At 50.0% G+C, this 18,576-nt stretch overlaps 1 protein-coding gene across 2 annotated transcripts; it reads right to left on the reverse strand.

Moving 5' to 3' along the window:
- Nucleotides 1-14,149, reverse strand: LOC309602804 (charged multivesicular body protein 7). 2 transcript variants are annotated; one of them, XM_082336767.1, is made up of 12 exons: nt 13,045-14,149; nt 12,511-12,634; nt 11,613-11,791; nt 10,114-10,288; nt 8,519-8,704; nt 7,661-7,794; nt 7,212-7,260; nt 6,767-6,886; nt 6,352-6,450; nt 5,334-5,394; nt 4,555-4,716; nt 1-3,722 (listed from the first exon to the last, which is right to left on the reverse strand). In XM_082336767.1, the coding sequence occupies exons 3-12, from the start codon at nt 11,753-11,755 to the stop codon at nt 3,658-3,660; spliced, it is 1,194 nt and encodes a 397-aa protein (XP_082192893.1). In that variant the 5' UTR covers nt 11,756-11,791; nt 12,511-12,634; nt 13,045-14,149; the 3' UTR covers nt 1-3,657. The 2 variants fall into 2 exon arrangements, with proteins under 2 accessions (XP_082192893.1, XP_082192892.1); XM_082336766.1 differs by lacking the exons at nt 12,511-12,634; nt 13,045-14,149 and having other exon boundaries at nt 11,613-11,981.
- Nucleotides 14,150-18,576: the final 4,427 nt, after the last annotated feature.

Below are 18,576 nucleotides of genomic sequence, written 5' to 3' on the forward strand. Positions count from 1 at the left end.
CAGGGGCACTGTCACCTCCCTGGTCCTGCTGGCCACACTATTCCTGATACAGCCATTTTTCTCATATTCCCTCTACTGGGCACAAGGATTTTCCAGATTGAAGTCACAAGACGCAAACAACAGGATGCTTTTCGCTGCTCTTCAAGAGAGCAGCGATGGCAGGTGATCTGTCATACAGCAGTAAATCACGGCAGAGGCTCACGCTACGCTTAGGTCGCACATGCTAAGCCGGAAGGCATTCCAGGAAATCATTCCTTGGGATACAAGGAAGCCTTCCTCCTCCTTAGGAGCTTAAAAACGTCTAAGAAAGGATCTCACCCTTACACACTGCTTATACTGAAGCAGACGTTCAAAGCTGGGCTAGCCAGGGGAAAACGGGATGGAAAGGGATCCAATACGTTACCCAATTTCTGTGCATCTCAGAATACACGTAATGAAGAACAGGCCGTTACCTCTGCCGATATAGGCAAACAAAATACAGTTACTCAAACAAAATGCAAGCAGTTGAACTCCTGTTCACAGATTAACTCCTCCTGCCTGCTAGATGTAATCTTCTCTACTGAGAAAACTGTTCTGCTGCATTATATTACTAAACAGTTGCTACATTTCCTCACATAAGCAGCTGCTATTTTTTCTGAGAATCAAGTTAAGTACTATTTTAAACAGCACTCAAATATGATAAGATTCCAGTTAGGTGGCAATTCAGCTCTAGGTTTTTATATTTAATTTCCTCACCCAGCAAGAAGCTGCCTTCTATTTCCCTTCCCTGCTGTCTCACCAAAATATACTTAAAATTCTCTATTCAGCCATCTTGATTACATTCCCCACTTTGCATCAAAGGAAGAAAATTACAAGCCACTTCAAATAAAGGAGCAGCTGCTTGGGTTTAACTCTTAAATGCCTCTTCCAGCATGGCTGTCTCCATCAGATGCATTACAGAATTACAGGAGAGTGTTTATTCCTACAGGAATCGCTTTGCACTTTACTTCCAGAGAAGATACAAGTTCTGATAGCAGGGGGGAAACGAGGGGTAATCGGATCCTTTAAAAAAAGATCCGGCGATACTGGCTGTAGGCAAGACCTGAGCCTTCCCAGGGTTGCACTGTAGACAGTGTAAGATAAGCACAGGAACAAAAAACTTCCTCCTCCCTGCCTGCCCCTGCAAAAAAACCACGGTAGCTCTCCAGGGATCAGCATGCCAGCTCAGATCAAACCTCTTGCCAGAGGGCACAGGCTTGACTGCCTGCAAATTCAAAGCTTACTTCAGGCATCTTAGTATCAGAGGGAAGTAGGAGTCATTTGGTTTGAGTCGTTTATACACCAGGTTACTCCATTGAGATTGTCTTTAGACAGAGGAAAGAGTATGTCTTCTCGGCTGCGCTGCTTAATTACAACCAGAACAAAAAGCTGGACAAAAACCGTCGCGGAATAAGGCTTGCATATTGTTTAGCACAAAACCAGGGGGTGAAGTAGGAAAACAGACTTCCTGGCAGAGCAGTTTCCACCACGGCCACAGCAAGGCGGCTTAGGCAAAGGAGTGTTATGTGCGAGCCCTGAAATCGCACTGGTTTGTCCGCGAGACGCACAACGATGAAAAAGAAGTGGAAATATAAGCTGAAGCAAAGAAAAAGAAGCAAGCCTCTCCAAAATGATACTCATAAAATTAAGGCCGTACAACCCAAAAGCCAGCACGGGCTACTTGGTAAAACCAGACAACTTTAAAAAGTTAAACATGGTAACTGTTGGGCTTTTTAAAACACAGCGAGAAGGCTGAGGGAAATCAAAGTCTGGTACAGCAGTTATTGTTTGTTTTCTGACAAAGAAGCCCAGGAATCTGCCCATTTACTTTCAGCAGATGAGTTTTATAGATGCAGAAGCACAGCTGGAACAGCACTAATATAGCAGTGATCCGTGGCACAGGGCAAGAAAAGGAGGCACCACAAGGGACTCTGGTTCCTCCCCTCCCCTTTATTACACGTAGGCAGAAAACACAGTGGTTTTTCTCCCGTTTACTTACAAAGGAAAGGAATACAGAGCTTCAAGTCATTTCACATAATTCCATGTGCAGCCCAGGTAAACTGCGAGCTGGCTACAGCACACATGCTCCGGCAGGAGTCTGCACTCTTGGACAAAGTGCTAGAGAAGCCAGAGCCAACACAGCACCATACTGACACCTGTAATTTCTTCCCCAGTCCTCTGGGGCTAAAGCTGGGTTGCCAATAATTAACAGGACGTGGGAACGCCAGCTCTAGTTTACCGCTCACCCAAGCTGCCATCTACACGGCTCGAGCGAGGGAGCTTGGTACCGGAGGCAGCGTAGAAACGGTGACGGGAATACATTCTGAGCCAGGGAGGGGTGCAGAGAGAGGAGGACTGGTTATACATCGACAGGTAGCGAGTCACTCCCCTGCCACGCACAGGCTCTGTGTGCAGAAAGCCCAGTTAATAGCACATTCCCCTCCTGAAAGAATGCATTTATTCATGCTAGGTATCAGGCTTTCTGCTCTTCCATGTGCATACGCATAATAAAAAAGTGACCTGCAAAAGATGACGATTTCACTTCTGGTAGGCAAAGACAGCCCCTAAAAAACATCTCCAGTTGCTGTGCTTGGGCTTCGGGGGTTTTTTGTGTTTGGTTTTTTGTTTTGCTTTGTTTTGTTTCATTAGAAACACACCCAGGGTTTTGTTTTGGGGCTTTCTGGTAACCCATAATCTCGTTGAATTGCAACATCAAGACTGAAGGCAAAGTCAAGGCTGTTATATGAAACGGTCCTCTCAGAAAGGGAAAACGATGTATCGGTTCCCCTCACACCCCAAATCACTCAATACGAGAGCTCAAAGCAACTCACCCTGTAGCTCCCAAGAAGTTTTGCAAAGAGGGAAGATACAAAAATAGCAAACAGCTCAAATTTCAAGTAAGAACAAGCAGAAAATTGTATTCTAGTGACTGCAAGCCTTCATCGCAACAGGCAGCGTAAGAAACTCCTTCATTTAAAATCTTTTGCAGGTCTCCCTTTTAAGGCCTTAGTGTCATTACAGAAAGAGGAATTATTTTTTGTCTTGTGCTTGCAATTGCTGCCCCCTAGAGCAGCAACAAAATCTCCTACAATTTAACAGTTACAGCGTCTAGTTGTCCACGACCGTGCAAAATACAGACAGGAAGGGATAGAACTACCAACGGGTGTTTAAGCTTGTTGCAGGTAACTTATGTCAAGGGCAGTATTTATGTGCCAAGTGTTTTAAACAACCACACAAACAGCTAAATGTTGAGCAACTGCAATACCGCTGCAACTCAGATTCTCAACATCAGCCACAGCAAACAAAAAAAAAAAAGTGAGCACTGTTATGGACATAGAAGAGTTTATATTCACTGGGCAGAAGAGTGAATTGCATTCCCAGAAGGGAAGACTGGATGTCGCGGAGTGACTTGGGATAGCAAGTCAAATTGAGACCAGTGCAGATGTTGGCACAGAGATGACAAACACCAGCTGGGGCCAGTTCCAGAGTGGATTGTCATGGCAGGAGATCCTGTTGCTGAGCAAAGTGGTATCCATGAAGAACAGGGGAGCGTTACCCCTCTCCTCAGAAGTTCTAGTCATTAGTTAAGGAACCTTAAGACAACTTCTCAAACTGCAGCAACAGGATACTGTTGGGTCTTTAGAGATTCAGTCCCAGAGCTGTTTTGGGTTCAGAGGAAGTAGAGGGAGTCTTTTGTGCCAAATCTATAAAGAAAATTGCAACAGAAAGACATCAGTTTTCATCAGTAAGAGGGACTAGATCAACCACGCCCCTAACTAACAAATACAATTTGCCTCGGCGCTTCAATATTCAATTGCATTCTCTTGGAAACCCATGCTTCATGTCTGATATGGGATGCTGAGCACTCTTCTGCTCTGAAACTTCAGAATATCAGCTGCCTAAATAGGAAGAAAACTATATGGGCAGTCCTGTGTAATTGTTCATTAACAGATTCCCGAAAGGAAAATTACAGTCTATTTACCCCTGCCCAAGACAGGTCTAGTGAAAACTCAGCCTGCAGTTCAGGCCCATAAGCTCTGGTCACTCACTGTTACTAAATAAAGACTAGTTTACGTCTAGCTTAAGCAGACATCATACCTGTAACGCATAAGACATAGCAAGCATTCTAGGACAGAGAAGATGCTGCGTGCTTGGCAGCAACAGGCATGAAAATGCTGGTCTACTTTATCACTGTTAACAGAACATACAAAAAACACTACCTGGCTTTGTACGGGCTTTGTTAAGCGACGACAAAAAATAGTTAGTCCGAGCACTAGCTCCCTCACAGGGCCTTCAACTTCCCCTACACCCCATGGCAAAAAGTCCAGGCAGAATTTCTAGCCAAGAGGGCAGTTCTCTCAAGACTGAGTCTGGTAGTGAAAGACAACGCCACTGAGCACCTGGCAGGGCTACCGGGAGAGCTCGCTTTCAACCGTGTGACTGGAAGCGGGCAAGATTTCGGCTCAGACTTTAGTTCTGCTAGACTGTCATAGATTCTAAGAGCAGCTAGCTAACACGACTTGCTGACATCCGTACCTCCATCAGAAACGGAGAGCTTTTCCAATTCGGCTTCAAGCTCAGCATCAGAAATGGGTGGATTCAGCACCTTCTGGGGAACGGGAGGCAGATCTACAGGCTCCTTAGTCGAGTCCTGGAGGAGGCTGTCCAGCTCCTTCTCAAGTTCCTCAGTGTCCATCTCTGCCAATGAAAGAAAACATTCAGCTCCAAGCAGAATTAAGTAGCATCTTCACAGCACAGACTGAAGTCCAAGTTTAACAGAGGTATTATTACTCCCGTCCATCATTACTCATAATAATAAGGAACCCCCTGCACTGCTTCTAAAGGTGAAAATTCAGTCCTGATCTCAGGGAGAAGCTATTCCTTTAGAAGCCTTTGTGCTGAGGCATTTAAGGGCAAGAAAACATTTCAGCCGAGACAAACAAGCTGCAGCAACACACCGGCCACAGGAAAAAGATCATCACTCAAAAAACAAAGCGGCAGCCACTCTAAAAATAGATTTCAATCAACATTACACAACTCTGAACTGAAATCCACCAGCACTTAGAGACTGCAAGGATTTGGAAACGCACAAATGCCAATTCCCCTGCAACCCACTGTCAGAGACAAAAACTCCTTGTCAGTCCTCATTCCCTCTCAAGCCACCAGTAGCAACAGCCTTGGTATTTGGGTGAGTGCTTTTCCTCCCAGGAAGGAGGACTGGGCACACGTGGGGAGGGAGCAGGGAAGGGACGACAGCACAAAGGGCCAGCAGTGGCAAGAAAAGATGAGCAAAGGATGGAAACCCCAAAACCTACCTAGACCATTGATCCCCACTCCAGCCAGAGTCTGGGCTACTTCATCTTGAGTATCACAAAGCTGAGGAAAAACACACAGTGTTTGATATAGAATATAAACTAACCTTATGTCTTATTGTAGCCACTTATGTCAAAAGTAGAAATAACAAAAAAAAACCAAACAAAAATTCAAAAGTTGACTTAAAGGCAGCAAGTACTAGTGCAAAAGAGACTTCCAACATGACTGTTTTTTCACTAGTGAAAGAAGTAACATGGAAGATTATTAAATAAAGAGCTACAAGACCAAGGAGCGTGTTGGAGGATCAAACCTGAAACAGGATTTCATAGTTTAAAAAAAAAAAAATCCCCTTCATTTTAGCTTTTTCACATAAGTAATGAGCTTACACTGCAGCTTAGGCTAACAAAATAAGGAAGCTAAAGACCAATACATCTCAGCTATGAAATTTTGTGACTAGCTGAAGTCACTATTTAAGTACATGGAGCTGAAGTAGCTAAAAAAGTAATCCTTTTCTGTTTTTTTACACCAGCTTATGCAGACAGATTGCTCTCTTCATTTCAATTCATTCAGAATAAACTCGTCTCCTTTCCCTTACTGCATTGCAGAAGATTATGGGTTAGGCAGTTTTCAGACCCTCTTTTTATGCACGTAGTTGCACTCCAGCTTCCAAAGGTACGACTTGTAGATCTTTTTAATACATCTCGCTAAATGTTTTCTAGGAAAGTTGTCTGCTTGCACAATATTGCTAACCAAAAGAACACATGAAATACACAAATTTAATGTACATTGTGGTTACTAGCCAGCAATAAATGCAAATACGTAACCCCAAACATAGCCAGTTATTTGAAGACCTTTCCTGGCTGATCTAAAAAAAATCAGGATTAAGTCCATTTGGTCTGGTGACATACGGAATAGAAACCAAACAGCACCAGAAGCCTCAGCATTAATATCTGGGCAATCTTGCTGTGTACATCTACACACCACTTGCTTGTTTATTTAGATGTGCTCTTATTTCAGTACCTCTTGTATCTGATCCACCAGGTTCTCTGCCTTCTCCACAGTAACATCCTTCATAGACAGTTTCAGAGCTCCCACACCAGCCTGATAGGCATTAAATACCTTTAAAAAATAGAGAGAGAGTGAGAAAGATGCACAATGCTAAGAACAAACAACAGGCAGTGTAAGCTTCTCTCAAGACCCGTTATCCAAGCAGGACCCTCAGAGAAACATGAGCAGACAAGCAGAAAATGGAGCCACAAGCAGGTTTATTCAGTGTGATACCCCAACAGCAGATTTGCTGTTTCCTAGAGCAGAGAAGAAAGTCTCACCAGTCAGCTTACAGCCCTCAGACATGAGCTCTGACAGGCAGGTAAAGCAGCACAAATGAGAAGAGCGGGGCTAAAGTGAGAAGCACAAGACAAAATTAACACGCTACCATCTGGTCAGTCTGGGAGGCGTATATACGATCCAAGATCCCCTGCACTGCATCCAGCTTGGAATGAAGCTCTTCAATGCGCCTTTCTGTCCTTCGTTTGGACTTCAAACATCTCAGCGCCTGGAGACGTTAGATACACAGACTGGGATCACAAACCAGGCAGCAGCCAAAGGAGGTGTAAAAAAAAGAAATAAGCAATCCCCGTGCAGCAAGGCGCACACGCAACAGCTGGTTTTAAGAGCTAGATATTTCCATTTCTCTTCGCCACATCACTCTGGACAAATACATTCTTACCTTCACCTTAAGGAGATCTTTGGCCTCAGAAGCACCACTTCAACCCATCTAAGTTCAAGTATACAATGCCCAACCCTGGTCATTATCTGCAGTTATGGACCAGCTCCAAGACACTTGACTTGTAGTGCCTCCCAAGTAGAACGGTACTTACCAGTTGCTTTTTCCCAGCTCTACAAGCACTCCGGGCATCCTCTTTACACCTGTACAGATGCAACAAGGAAAAAGCAGCTTATTCCTTTGCAAGCAGTAGTTATTTTTACAAATCAGCAACCATCCTCACTACCTTGCTCTAATCCAGAGGTGACCGAGTAACGACACATTTCAGATACAACCACCCTTAAGCCGTTGTTGCTTCTCAGAAGTAGCCCTTGAACGCTTTCCCAATCTTTGCAAAAACTTTTGACATCCACTCACTGCATGTTGTTTTCATGGGGATAAAGGAACAAAGACTGGAAAACCTGCCCGACTGTGGCTACCATGTTTACTGAACAGGAAAGAATGACTTGCACTTTCAGAAAGCAGCTTTGTTCTAACTATGTCACAGGAACACAAAATTCTACGCCACACGGATGTTCTTCCCACCACCCTTCCCCAAATTACTTCTCTGCTTCCTGGGAAAGGGACTCCACCTTCTGTGACAGCAGCTGTTCGCTTTGCATCAACTGATATACTCCAATGTCCACATCATTCATTGGGGAGACTTTGGCGTGAAGACCTCGGGCAAACTTCACTATCTAAAGAAAGAGAACCACGTGCTCGAGTCACTTGTCTCCACAATCTGTGCCTGCACTCAAAATACTTTCACTCTGATAGAAGGAAAAGATGCTTTTACATCCCCAGTTTAAGCCTTGTAAGAGAGCGATGAGGACATACCGGTCACCATATAACCTAATATTAAACTAGATGGGATCAAGTGACACCAGCATGAAAACAGAGGCCTTAACAGAACACCCTGAAGATTTAAAGCTGTCCTGGTGCTCTGAACAGTGCACGGCAACGTCACACTTCTAAGTACTTCAGTACTGAACTGTACAGTGCAGAACGCTAGAGGCAAACGTGCCATCTTAGAGACGAGAGCGCCTGCCCCTCTGTAGTTACAGACAGGCAGGAAAACCTTTTCACAGAACGTGGACCACTGATTCTAGTGGCACCAAACGATTTCAGTTCGGGTAGCTGGGAACAGTCAGCCTGCGAGTGGACAGCTACAGTATCTGCCAATTTTCTAGCTGTTAAGTTACATAGGTAATATTACAAATGTTTGACAGAGGAAAATAAGAACCTGTCATGCAAGAACGAGGATTTAATCTCATCTATAACCAGGTTACAATGTTGGAGTACACAGAATTGACTTTTCCAATCAAAGAACACCCATATTCAGCCAATAAAGTCTTCTTTCCAGCCAGATGAAATGCAAGACAGGGATTATACCACCCAAAAGCAGTCACCTTTACCCTGTACCTTCTCTCCGTTCTGTTCCAGGATCGTGACCCTCTTTTCCTTCTGCAGCTGGAGCAGCAACAAGTAGAACGTCCTTTCATCTGGACAAACACTAGCACAGAGGGAACGCAGCTCTGAGAGGGCAACAACAGGGTGAGAAGAAAGTGCAGAGTTCTGATATAGGCGATAAACTTCCTCTGCCTTCTCCTGAAAGGAAGCAACAGAGCTATTAGTTTACACAAGACTCTTACTTCTCTCACAACAACTGCCAAGCCCACACCTGCTTCCTCCCACACACAGAGGGTAAAAAGTTAGACGCATCATGTTTTGGGTGAGACAGACTTTCAGAATGAGTTGTACGTAACATTCAAAAGCAATGACAACGCTTTAAAAATATCATCATTAATGGAATGAAAAATAGCACAGTTTTTCACGAGAACCAGAACTACACTATTCACATTCCCTGTGCAAATGCTACGGAACAACATAAGAACCACACAGGCAGCAAGTGAGCCTCCTCTGCATTTCCTAAAGTTCTTCCCCTTCACCAAGCTTAAACCGAACAAAAGCTTTTCTTTAATCCACACTGTAATTCTACTCACCGAGACATCTCGCATCATTTGTACATGGGCAGAGGGAAAAGAAAAGTTTTCCCCATTTCAAGTGAGAGTTACGGTCCACTGAAGAGCATAGAAACAGCTCTTTACATCCACCCCCAGATTCCACATCAAGGCTTGTGGTTTTCCAGACACCTTTTTAAAAGGTTTCACTCCTCTCCCGTGCACACACCCTCTGAAAGGGCTGTGAAACACCCACCGCAGAGGGAAGACACCGCCTGCTATCAGAGTAACTACAAACAAAAGAACACCTCTAAAGGGCTCTTGCGTTTCTGCTAGTCCCAGTCATTTAGACAGCACTTGCATGCAGCAGCAGCAAGTCTTGGTGCTAATTTTAACAGTCCCTGAGTAACACAGAGAGGAACCCAAGGTCTCGACTGTCAGCACTGCACCATCCGAGTCAGACTGAGCAACAACAAGTTACGTGAATTCACAACACAACCCACAGGTCTACCGCTAACAACGGGCCAAAGAAAAGGGTCTTTGACAGGATCCAAGGGCAGTTCTAATCACGTCTGAAAAGGCAAGCTGAAAGCACGTGCTCTGAAATGAAAGCAGCCTTTAATAACGCACACGCGAGTTCAGCTCGATGATACACCGGCCCGACAGCCAGCGACTTCTACGTCACCCGTTTCTCCCTACAACGGACAGCACTCAGCCTGCAAGTTTCTCTCGGATACTACACTCGCACAAACTCAAACCCGAGATTTGCAGCGGTCTCACAGCACACTACTTGCCTTCCTAGACAAGCCAGCAAGCCTGCCCCTCCCATTTCTTGGATGTCAGTGAAAAGTCATTATGTTCATTTCAAGGAACATCTGTAGGTATAAACTATTTTTTACTTCTCAGTTATTCCATCCATCTCTCTACAGGCTTTTAAACACCTAAGGAGTACAAATGACGGTCTATTCAACCCTAATCCTTCCTTGCTAGCACATAAAATGACTCGTAATTTTTCTGGAGATGCATAATCTTGAGAAAGCTCTCAACAACACTCACCTGAAGCAGCTCCACATAAATCAGAACTTCCTCTTCCTCAGGTATTTTACTGTCACCCAGCACACTGGAGAGAGTCCACTTCAGGGGCTTCAGAATGAAGACTCCCACACCCCAGGAGATCCAGCTGCTGTCTACGCTGGCCATGAAGTCTGACTCCCTCTGCAGCTTGCCGCGTCTAGAGAAGAGACACGCATGCAGAACTGAATATGGTCAGTCCTAAGCCCTTCCACTGGCAGCGAGCAAGAGTGCCAGCATGGAGAATTATTAACTGAAGCATTGCTCTACACTTTGTACATCCACAGTCCTAGTGGTGTTTTCTAACACCAGTTTCTAGCTCGAGTTTGACGTGTTACCACTGCCTAGGAAAGTGCACAGAGGTCTCCACTCCTCTCCAGCTTCCTCTGGACACAAGGGTCTTTTGTTTACTATTTTTCCAGTTTCACAAGCTTCTCCCAGTTTTCTGACTTGAAACAGATGATCCATCCAACAAGGAAATCGATGGGGAGAGTCAGTTTTTAGAGGAGGCAATTGCACATTTCGGTATGCTTCATTTGCATGCAAACATATCTCTTCTCAGATCTAGAGATTTTTATCTTTTATGTTACAGACACAGGCTCAGCTAGCTCCTGCTGTTCTTGAGTCTTTTCAGGGCTTTGGTCCCAGGCTCTAATTTCACAACACAAAACACCCGGTTGCAAATACCAGTGCACCACATCCCCACGTGCCCGTACACCACCACATACCATTCACAGCTAGGTCATCACAACAACCGTTTCAGGGAAACGTAACCCAATTTAACACAAAGCTCCCCCTGCACCTACCAGCTCTCCCAGCACAGTATTCCCTTGGGATCCCCTGCACTCCCCATGGCACGCTGCCCTCCCACACCTCCTGTGGGCCCCAGGGTGAGCTCCTCTGACTCCCTGCCCATCCTTTACCTTGCACAGGGCTCCCAAATTCCCCCTGCACAACACAACCCTGTACTCACTCAGGCCTCTCTGTGCTCTCCTCTCCTCTGCAAGCACTGGCACAGCAACAAAACCCCCTCCTGCTCTCCCACACTCCCAGCGCTGAGCGCAGGCAGGCACAACCACCCCTCCAAGAGCAGCACCAAGCCCTGGAAGCGTTCAAGGCCAGGCTGGACAGGGCTTTGAGCAACCCCATCTAGTGAAAGGTGTCTCTGCCCACGGCAGGGGGAGTGGAACCAGATGATCCTGAAGGTCCCTTCCAACCCAAGCCTTCCCTCACGTTACCCAGCACCCTGCAGCACTCTCCCCGCCTCGCACACAGCGGGCACCTTCCAGGCTGGCGCGACGTGGAGCTCGCATCCATGGCTCCCTTCTGCAGCCACCCCTCCTCAGGCCTCCCCTCCCTGCCAGCTGCCCACCCCCCTCGCAGAGACCCCCCTGCGGCCCTCCCTGCCCTCCGGCCCCCGCAGCGGGAGCCCTGCCAGGCCCAGGCCCAGGCCCAGGCCCAGGCCCCCCCCCCCCCGCCGGTACCTGAGGAGCTCCCGGAGGACGGTGCCGAGGCCGAGCGGGAGGCTGCCGCGCCGCTCGAAGCTGTGCTGCAGGTCCCTCAGGCAGGTACGCACGGCGCCCCGGCGGCGGCCGCGGGCCAGCACCAGCCCGACCCAGAAGGCCATCTTGCTGTCCCACTCGGTGCTGTTCACCTCTCGGCTCTGCTTAAAAGCCGAGAAGAGGAAAGCCATGCGCTCGTCGTCCGTCTCCCACTCGGGCGGCAGGTCCCCCTCCGGGGCCGGCCCAGGCGGCGCCCGCTCCGGGCTGCACATCTACGCGAGCCCCCGGCTCCGCCGCGGCCTCCGCCCGGCCGGGACCCGCCTGGCTGCCGGGAAGACGCAGGGCGCATGCGTGCCGCTCCCCCCCCCCCCGCCGCCTTTGTGTGGGCCGCCCCGCACCGGGCCCCCCCCGCCCGCCGTGGTACGGCCCTGCGCCTGCGCACTGCGCGCCGCCCCCTTCCCGACATGCTTCCCGACATGCGTCGCGATAGCGAAGCGTGCGGGGTGGGCGAGTCCGGCCTTGGCTTGGGCGAGGCCTCCCTCTGCCCCCCCCCCCCCCCCCCCCCGCCGTCAGCGCCGTCCGGCTGCCCGAAACACACCCCCGCTCACGTCACGTGGTGATGTCATTGCGGGTGGTGATGTCATTCTGTGGAAGGAGGTCTACCGTTTCCCTCCCTCTTGCTGGAGTCAGGCCCGGAGGCCGAGGGCCTGCCGTGGGGGCCTCCACCTTGGGCCCGGCCCCGGGGGTTGCCAGCCTTGCCCCCCGCCTCCCCCGAACCCCAGCGGGCGCCCGGCGAAAACGCCCCGGGGAGCGGCTTTTTGTCGCTCTGACCCGCGCAAGGTTAAGGCGGTGAGGGGCCGCTCCGCCTCCGGCGTCTTACCCGTGCTTCCAGTGCAGAGGGACGCAGTTAAAACGAAGCCGTCGGCGTTTTATTTGCATTTCCTCGCTTTGTTTGTGCTGCTGCTGCGGCCCAGCAAGTGATGGTTCAGCCGGGTCAGCCGTGGCTGCAAACATAGAATCATAGAATGGTCAAGGTTGGAAGAGACCCTCAAGATCATCGAGTCCAACCGTTAACCCAGCACTGCCAAGTCCATCTGTACCATGTCCTCAAGCACCGTATCTATCCGTTCTTTAAATACCTCCAGGGTTGGAGACTCAACCACTGCCCTGGGCAGCCTGTGCCAATGCCTGACCACCCTCTCGGTGAAGAAGTTTTTCCCAATATCCAACCTAAACCTCCCCTGGCGCAGCTTGAGGCCGTTCCCTCTCGTCCTATCACTTGTTACTGGGGAGAAGAGACCGACCCCCACCTGGCTACAGCGTCCTTTCAGGCAGCTGTAGAGAGCCATAAGGTCTCCCCTCAGCCTCCTCTTCTCCAGGCTGAACAACCCCAGCTCCCTCAGCCGCTCCTCACCCAACTTGTGCTCCAGACCCTTCACCAACTTCGTTGCCCTCCTCTGGCCACACTCCAGCACCTCGATGTCCTTCTCGTAGTGAGACATCCAAGACTGGAGATCCCCCCCATCCTCCCGGGGACCTGCGGCACCTGCACCACACCCTCCTGGCGAAAATCACCCCGATAACGGCGCACAACCGTTTGCACGGGCAGGGTTGCGCGATCCTTGACGGCACGGCGTGCTGTGCACTCACGGAGCCCGCGGACGGCGTGGGGCCGAGCCAGCGGCACCGCGGTGGGGAGCGGGATCCTCCCAGCGCCCAGCTCCTCCGACCGCCGCGGGCAGCTGGTGCTGGTTACGGTGGAGGAGAGCTGAAGAGGCAGAAATGGCGTGGCTAAAGCGCCCGCCTGACGTCCCCGTCCCACAAGCGCGCACTGAGAACAGCCCCGGCAGAAGCCCGGCCTCGCCGGGGGCGGCTGAAGGCTGCGGTAGCCGCGCTGCCTCGCAGGGACTCGAGTCTTGGCTGAGATCCGCAGATGTTGGCTTTCCTGTCCTTTTGCAGCTTCTTTTTCTTTGTTTTTTCCTTCGTGTGGCAGCACGATCGCCATTGTCCCCGGTTCCCCAAGGGCAGCCTTGTATCACATGAATGTCAGGATGCAGGAGAGGAGCGAGGGGTAGGAGTTTCTTCATGCGAAGTCTGATGTTTTCAGAGCAAAACTCAATGCTACTAAGAGAAGGGGAAGCAAACGCTGTCGCTTAAGCAGAGCTGCCAAGTTCTGGGTATTTCTGTATCACTGCATTCACCATACGTGATATTTCTTGTTTCTTGCAGAGCAGGGGGGAATCAAGCTGTGTCCGGGACCTTGGTGCTGGGGTGCCCTGTCCCTCGTGGGTGCACTCGGGGGTTAATCAGCCCTTGCGTGATGGAGACAACCATTAACACCTCCAACACGTGTGCTTGGACTTTCCAGGTTTCTCAGATGTGCTTGGTTTCCCAGAGAGGCACAGAGGGAAGGACTGTTTGGGTCTACACGTTTACCCTGGCAACCTCTGAGTCAGACCGGTGGCGTGCAGTCATCAGCTTAACCCTGTGGCTGCTGGGATGCAAGAGATTTCTCTGGAAATCAGGGAGAAGTCAGCCAGCCCTCACAGGCACAGGATGTGGAGCTTGTTTTACTCGGTGTTTTTATTACGAGGGTTTCTTAAGGCTGCTGAGCTGTGCTGGAGCCTGTTGGGGTTGCGGTGTACTCATGCAAGGCTGCTTGCAACCACGGGTGGCTGCCGGTTTCGTTTTCGTTGAGGTTATTTCACATTCATCATCTGAGTTGGTCCTTAACGCAGCCCTTCTGACTTGCAGTGTCTTGGTGAGCAAAGGGCATTGACATCGGTAAATAAAAGCCAGCCATGGTCCATTCAGAGGGTTTGGTGACACCACCTTGGCTCTCTTCCCCTGGCCGGACCGAGATGCTGCGGGGAAGGCAGCAGATCTCAGAGCAGCCTTTAAACACACCCCAATCTGTGTTTTAAATCAGGAGATGACTCAGCAGAGGCAAGAGCCTATTTTTATCTTCTTCCAATCTTTCCGTCAAGCTGAAATTTTATATTAATCCTTTCTGTGCTAACCCCAAAGTAATGTTGCATTCTAACTGTGAAGCCATTCATACCCGAGGACCTGAGATCTCCGGGAACCCTTGTGCCAAAAACCAGCCCGGCTCTTCCCTGCTAAGGAGGGCACGTTTTGGCTGCAGTCAGCAAAGCAAACGCTGTGTCCAGGAAGCCGAACAGGTTCCTGGGCTCAAACCACGAGTCTTGTTCAGAGGCACTGCACGGGGCTGTGTTTATACACCTGGGAAAATTGGCCTTGAACCTGCAGCGCCAGAGGCTGTTAGACCAGGGCATCACATGTTTGGCGATAAAAAGAGCCAAGCGGTGGTGTGATCCCGCTCCTGCTCCAGACAAGAAACTCCCTCCTGGAAATTCAGCTGTGGAAAAAAACTCTGCTACAAGATATAAATTAAAATATATATTGGCTGAAGAACGTATCCATGTGCTTTGAGAAATTTGGGGAACAGATTCAGGGCATCCTCAGTGTATAACCCCCAAAGCCAATTTTTAATTTGCTTTTGTAGCTGTGCAAGGAGATACAACAGCAGCAGCTCGGTCCCTTCGTGGAGTCACAGGGCCAGCAGGCATTTGCGGGGCGGCCGCAGGCTTTTCTAGGAGTTTGTAACATCCTAGCTTCACCCCGTGGAGATTTAGCCTGGGATGAGACTCTCCAAGGTTGAGCAGAAAGCTGGATTTTCTGCAATATCCTTTCAAACCTCGGACCTGCCGAGCCAGAGGTTTCTGCTCCAGTTGCTGCTCCAGTTTCGAAGCAGGCAGGTGCCTTGGTTTGGATACGGAGCCTGGGCTGCAGCTCACAGTCTGCAACACCCCCAGCCCTCTCCTTCATCCCAGAGCTCCTTTTAAGTCCTGATTCAAGGGGAGGAAAGCGAGGAGGGAAGGGGAGGGCAGGGAAAGGAGCAGATCTTAGTTCAGACTCCACATTTGCTGTTTAAAGTTTCGCCTTGTTTTTAGGAGCCCTCTGGGTTGGCAGGGGAAGGGGAAGCGTTTAACCCTTTCTCCTGCCCAGCGGCTGCGTGCTCGGGAAGCTGCAGCAGGAAAGGTGAAGGGAGAAAGGAAAATCCACCCGTTTGCCCCGAGCATCTCCCGAACCCCAAGGCAGGCAAAGGGAGTGAAGGCAGAAGTCTGAGCACCCCTCTGCCGCAGAGGGGAAACTGAGGCACCGAGGGACGGTGTGGCTTGCCCGGGCTTGCGCAGGCAAGGAGCTGCAGTGCGGTGGGGAATTGAGCTCCGTTCTCATGAAGTTCACAGCCTGGGCTGCCCGCAAGACAGTCTTTTCCCTCTTTTTTAAAGAGGTGTCTCTTCCCTCTTTTAAAGAGGAACCAGGCATTTATGAGACAAACCATTTGTTTATCCAGAGGCAGGGAAGGTCAAAATTATCGGACGGCTTCAGATCCCTCCCAGGCACAAAAACAGACAAGAGGCAACAAAAAGCTGAAGGTAAAACTGAATGCTGATGTTCAAAAATAATACATATGTCGGCACGTACCCCATCACCTCCCCGGGGTGTGCAGGGGATCACAGTTAAAAGAAAGATGCTCTGGAAGGGGAGATTAGAGCCACCTTCACCCCCCCCCAATCTCTTTTAAAGACGGATGATGAACAAACAGCCGCCGCATTAGACAGGACACGAATATTTCAAGGGTCTGAACCGTCGAGCGCCGCAGGGGCAGCCAGCTCGCCAAGGTTAACCACTAACCGTGGCCGATAAGACTAGGCTTCCCCAGGCGGCCGTTTCTTGCGGCTGTCCGCTGTGGGCAGTTCGGGCTTAAATCTCCCTTCTCCCGGCGGCGAGCCACGGTCCTGCTCAACCCCTTCCACTCATTTTATTTTCCACTTGCAACAGAGCTGAGGAAGCAGGGGGGGCAATTTGCTATCCCAAAACCACGGTGGGTCCCCTCTTCTTCTCATTGTGCTTAATTTACCCTCGATGCTTCTGTTGCGGTGCAGCCTGCCCCGGCTCCTTGGGGGGCTCCTGGCTCAGAGGGAGCCGCGGGGATGAGAAGGCTGCCGGCGATAAGGAGGGGGTCCCTGCCAGCAGGCCTGTCCCTGGGTGATAAACACACAACCCTCTCTCGCCCGTGACCAGAGCCTGCCCCGCAAATCAGCCTTAAATGGAAACAGTCGGCGTGCCGGCACAGCCGGGGTGGAAATTCTTGCTTGGTGGGTGAATGACGTATCTGCCGGCGCGTCCCACCCCTCGGGACGGCCGGGGAGTGGGAGAGGGCAAAGATCACCAACCTCCCTCGGTAGCTTAAATACCCACAGGCCGGACACAAAGCTGTCTTTGTTTGGAGTTGTGCAAAAACATTATCTCTGTGGTTTGTCAGCACAGACAACGCGGTCCGATTGTATAAACGGGGAGATTGAGATGGATGGAGAAGGCGCTGCAGCTTCGTAACAAGTGTTTGGCAGGAGGAGGATGAGGGCTCGGGGTCTGGATGCTGAGGGTTGGCCTCCCGCTGCCAAGATGTATCTGAGGGCCCAGTATAAACGGTGGGGCAAACTGGGAAGCTCCATTTCTGCGTCTCCCTTGCCCCACATCCAGCCCCTTCTCGTCTGAGATGATGCGCAGCAGTTCCCTAAAGGGCTTCAGGGTTTTTTTTTTTCGAAGAGTGGGCAGCCCGGGTCCTTCCCCATCCCACTGAATATGCAAATACACTGAAGCTGTGGACTAGCATTTATTCTGACTTAACTGAAAAGTTAATTTTCTCTAAGGATTCAAATGACTTCAGCTGAAGTCAGTGGTATCTAGAGCACAGAACACATGGTTTTGGTTAAACAAAAGGCCCTGCATACTTTTGGGGCTTGTAATAGAAGCACCCACCCAGGAGACAACCAGGATTTCTTCTCCTTCAAATCACACTTCAGCTTAATTATTTTTGGCATAGACAGGCCCTGACTTCTGCAAGGAGAAAACCAGGTTTCCATTGCTCAGCACGGCGGGATGCACGAGCGCTCGCTCTGCCACAAGCATGGCCACCAAAGTGAAGGTGCTTCCCAAATATCCGCATCTCGAGTGGGTTAGCTACGGCTTTGCTGATCCCATTGGATCCGAGGAGCCTCGCTGCCTTCCTCCAAGCCCTGGTGCTGACGATGACGCCGGCGAGCTGGTCAGCAGCCTGGTTCGCACCCGGATTTTCTCACCTGAGCCCTGCCACCCACTTTCAGGCTCTCACCTGCGGTTGCCTCTGCCTTGGGCAGCGTTAGGAAAAGGATCAGTCACTCACAAGTTATTCAGCCGCAGCCTCCGGTGAGTCACGGCATTTCTGAGGAAGGGAGGGAGGCTGCTTGAAGCCTTGGGCTGTTGAATCCCACTAACACACACCAGGATTAGTTAGCCTGGAGTTCAGGGCTAGGAAAAGATTAACAAGTCACCCGTGCCTCTACCTCCACTGTGTTTTGTGAGAGTAATTTTTCTTACATGTTATCCAGATAACCTGACCGCAGAAGAGCTGGTTGTGTAACGGCAGAAAGTCCAAAGGTTTAACTTTTTTTAATTTTTTCGCTTTCAGCTCAAGTCTGCCCTCCCCCCCCCCAAAAAAAACCAACCAAACCCGAGGTGGAATTCCCCCACTTTCCAGCTCAGAGGCGAAAAGATGACGGTTTGCAAGACAGGCAAGCGTTTCAGCAGAGCTGTGCTGTGCCTTTGCACCTTGCAGCCTCCCGGGAGCCGCGGCAGCGGCCGGGAGTTCTCACCAGGCCGTATTTGTGTAACCCCCTTTTCCCTGGAAAACAAAAACCTGTGGCTTTGCTCGCTTGAGAGAAACCTGTGGCTTGGCTCGCTTGATGCGGCTGCTGCGTGATGGGGAAAAAATGCAAGCCAGAGAAGTGAGAACACCCTGGGAGAAGCATTCTTGATTGCTCCTATCTGATTTGGGAGCTTCAATTTTGGCACAGGGGAAAAGGAAAAAAAAAAAAAAAAA

This window comes from Platalea leucorodia (assembly GCF_965183815.1).
Source record: "Platalea leucorodia genome assembly, chromosome: Z".
Taxonomy (NCBI): domain Eukaryota; kingdom Metazoa; phylum Chordata; class Aves; order Pelecaniformes; family Threskiornithidae; genus Platalea; species Platalea leucorodia.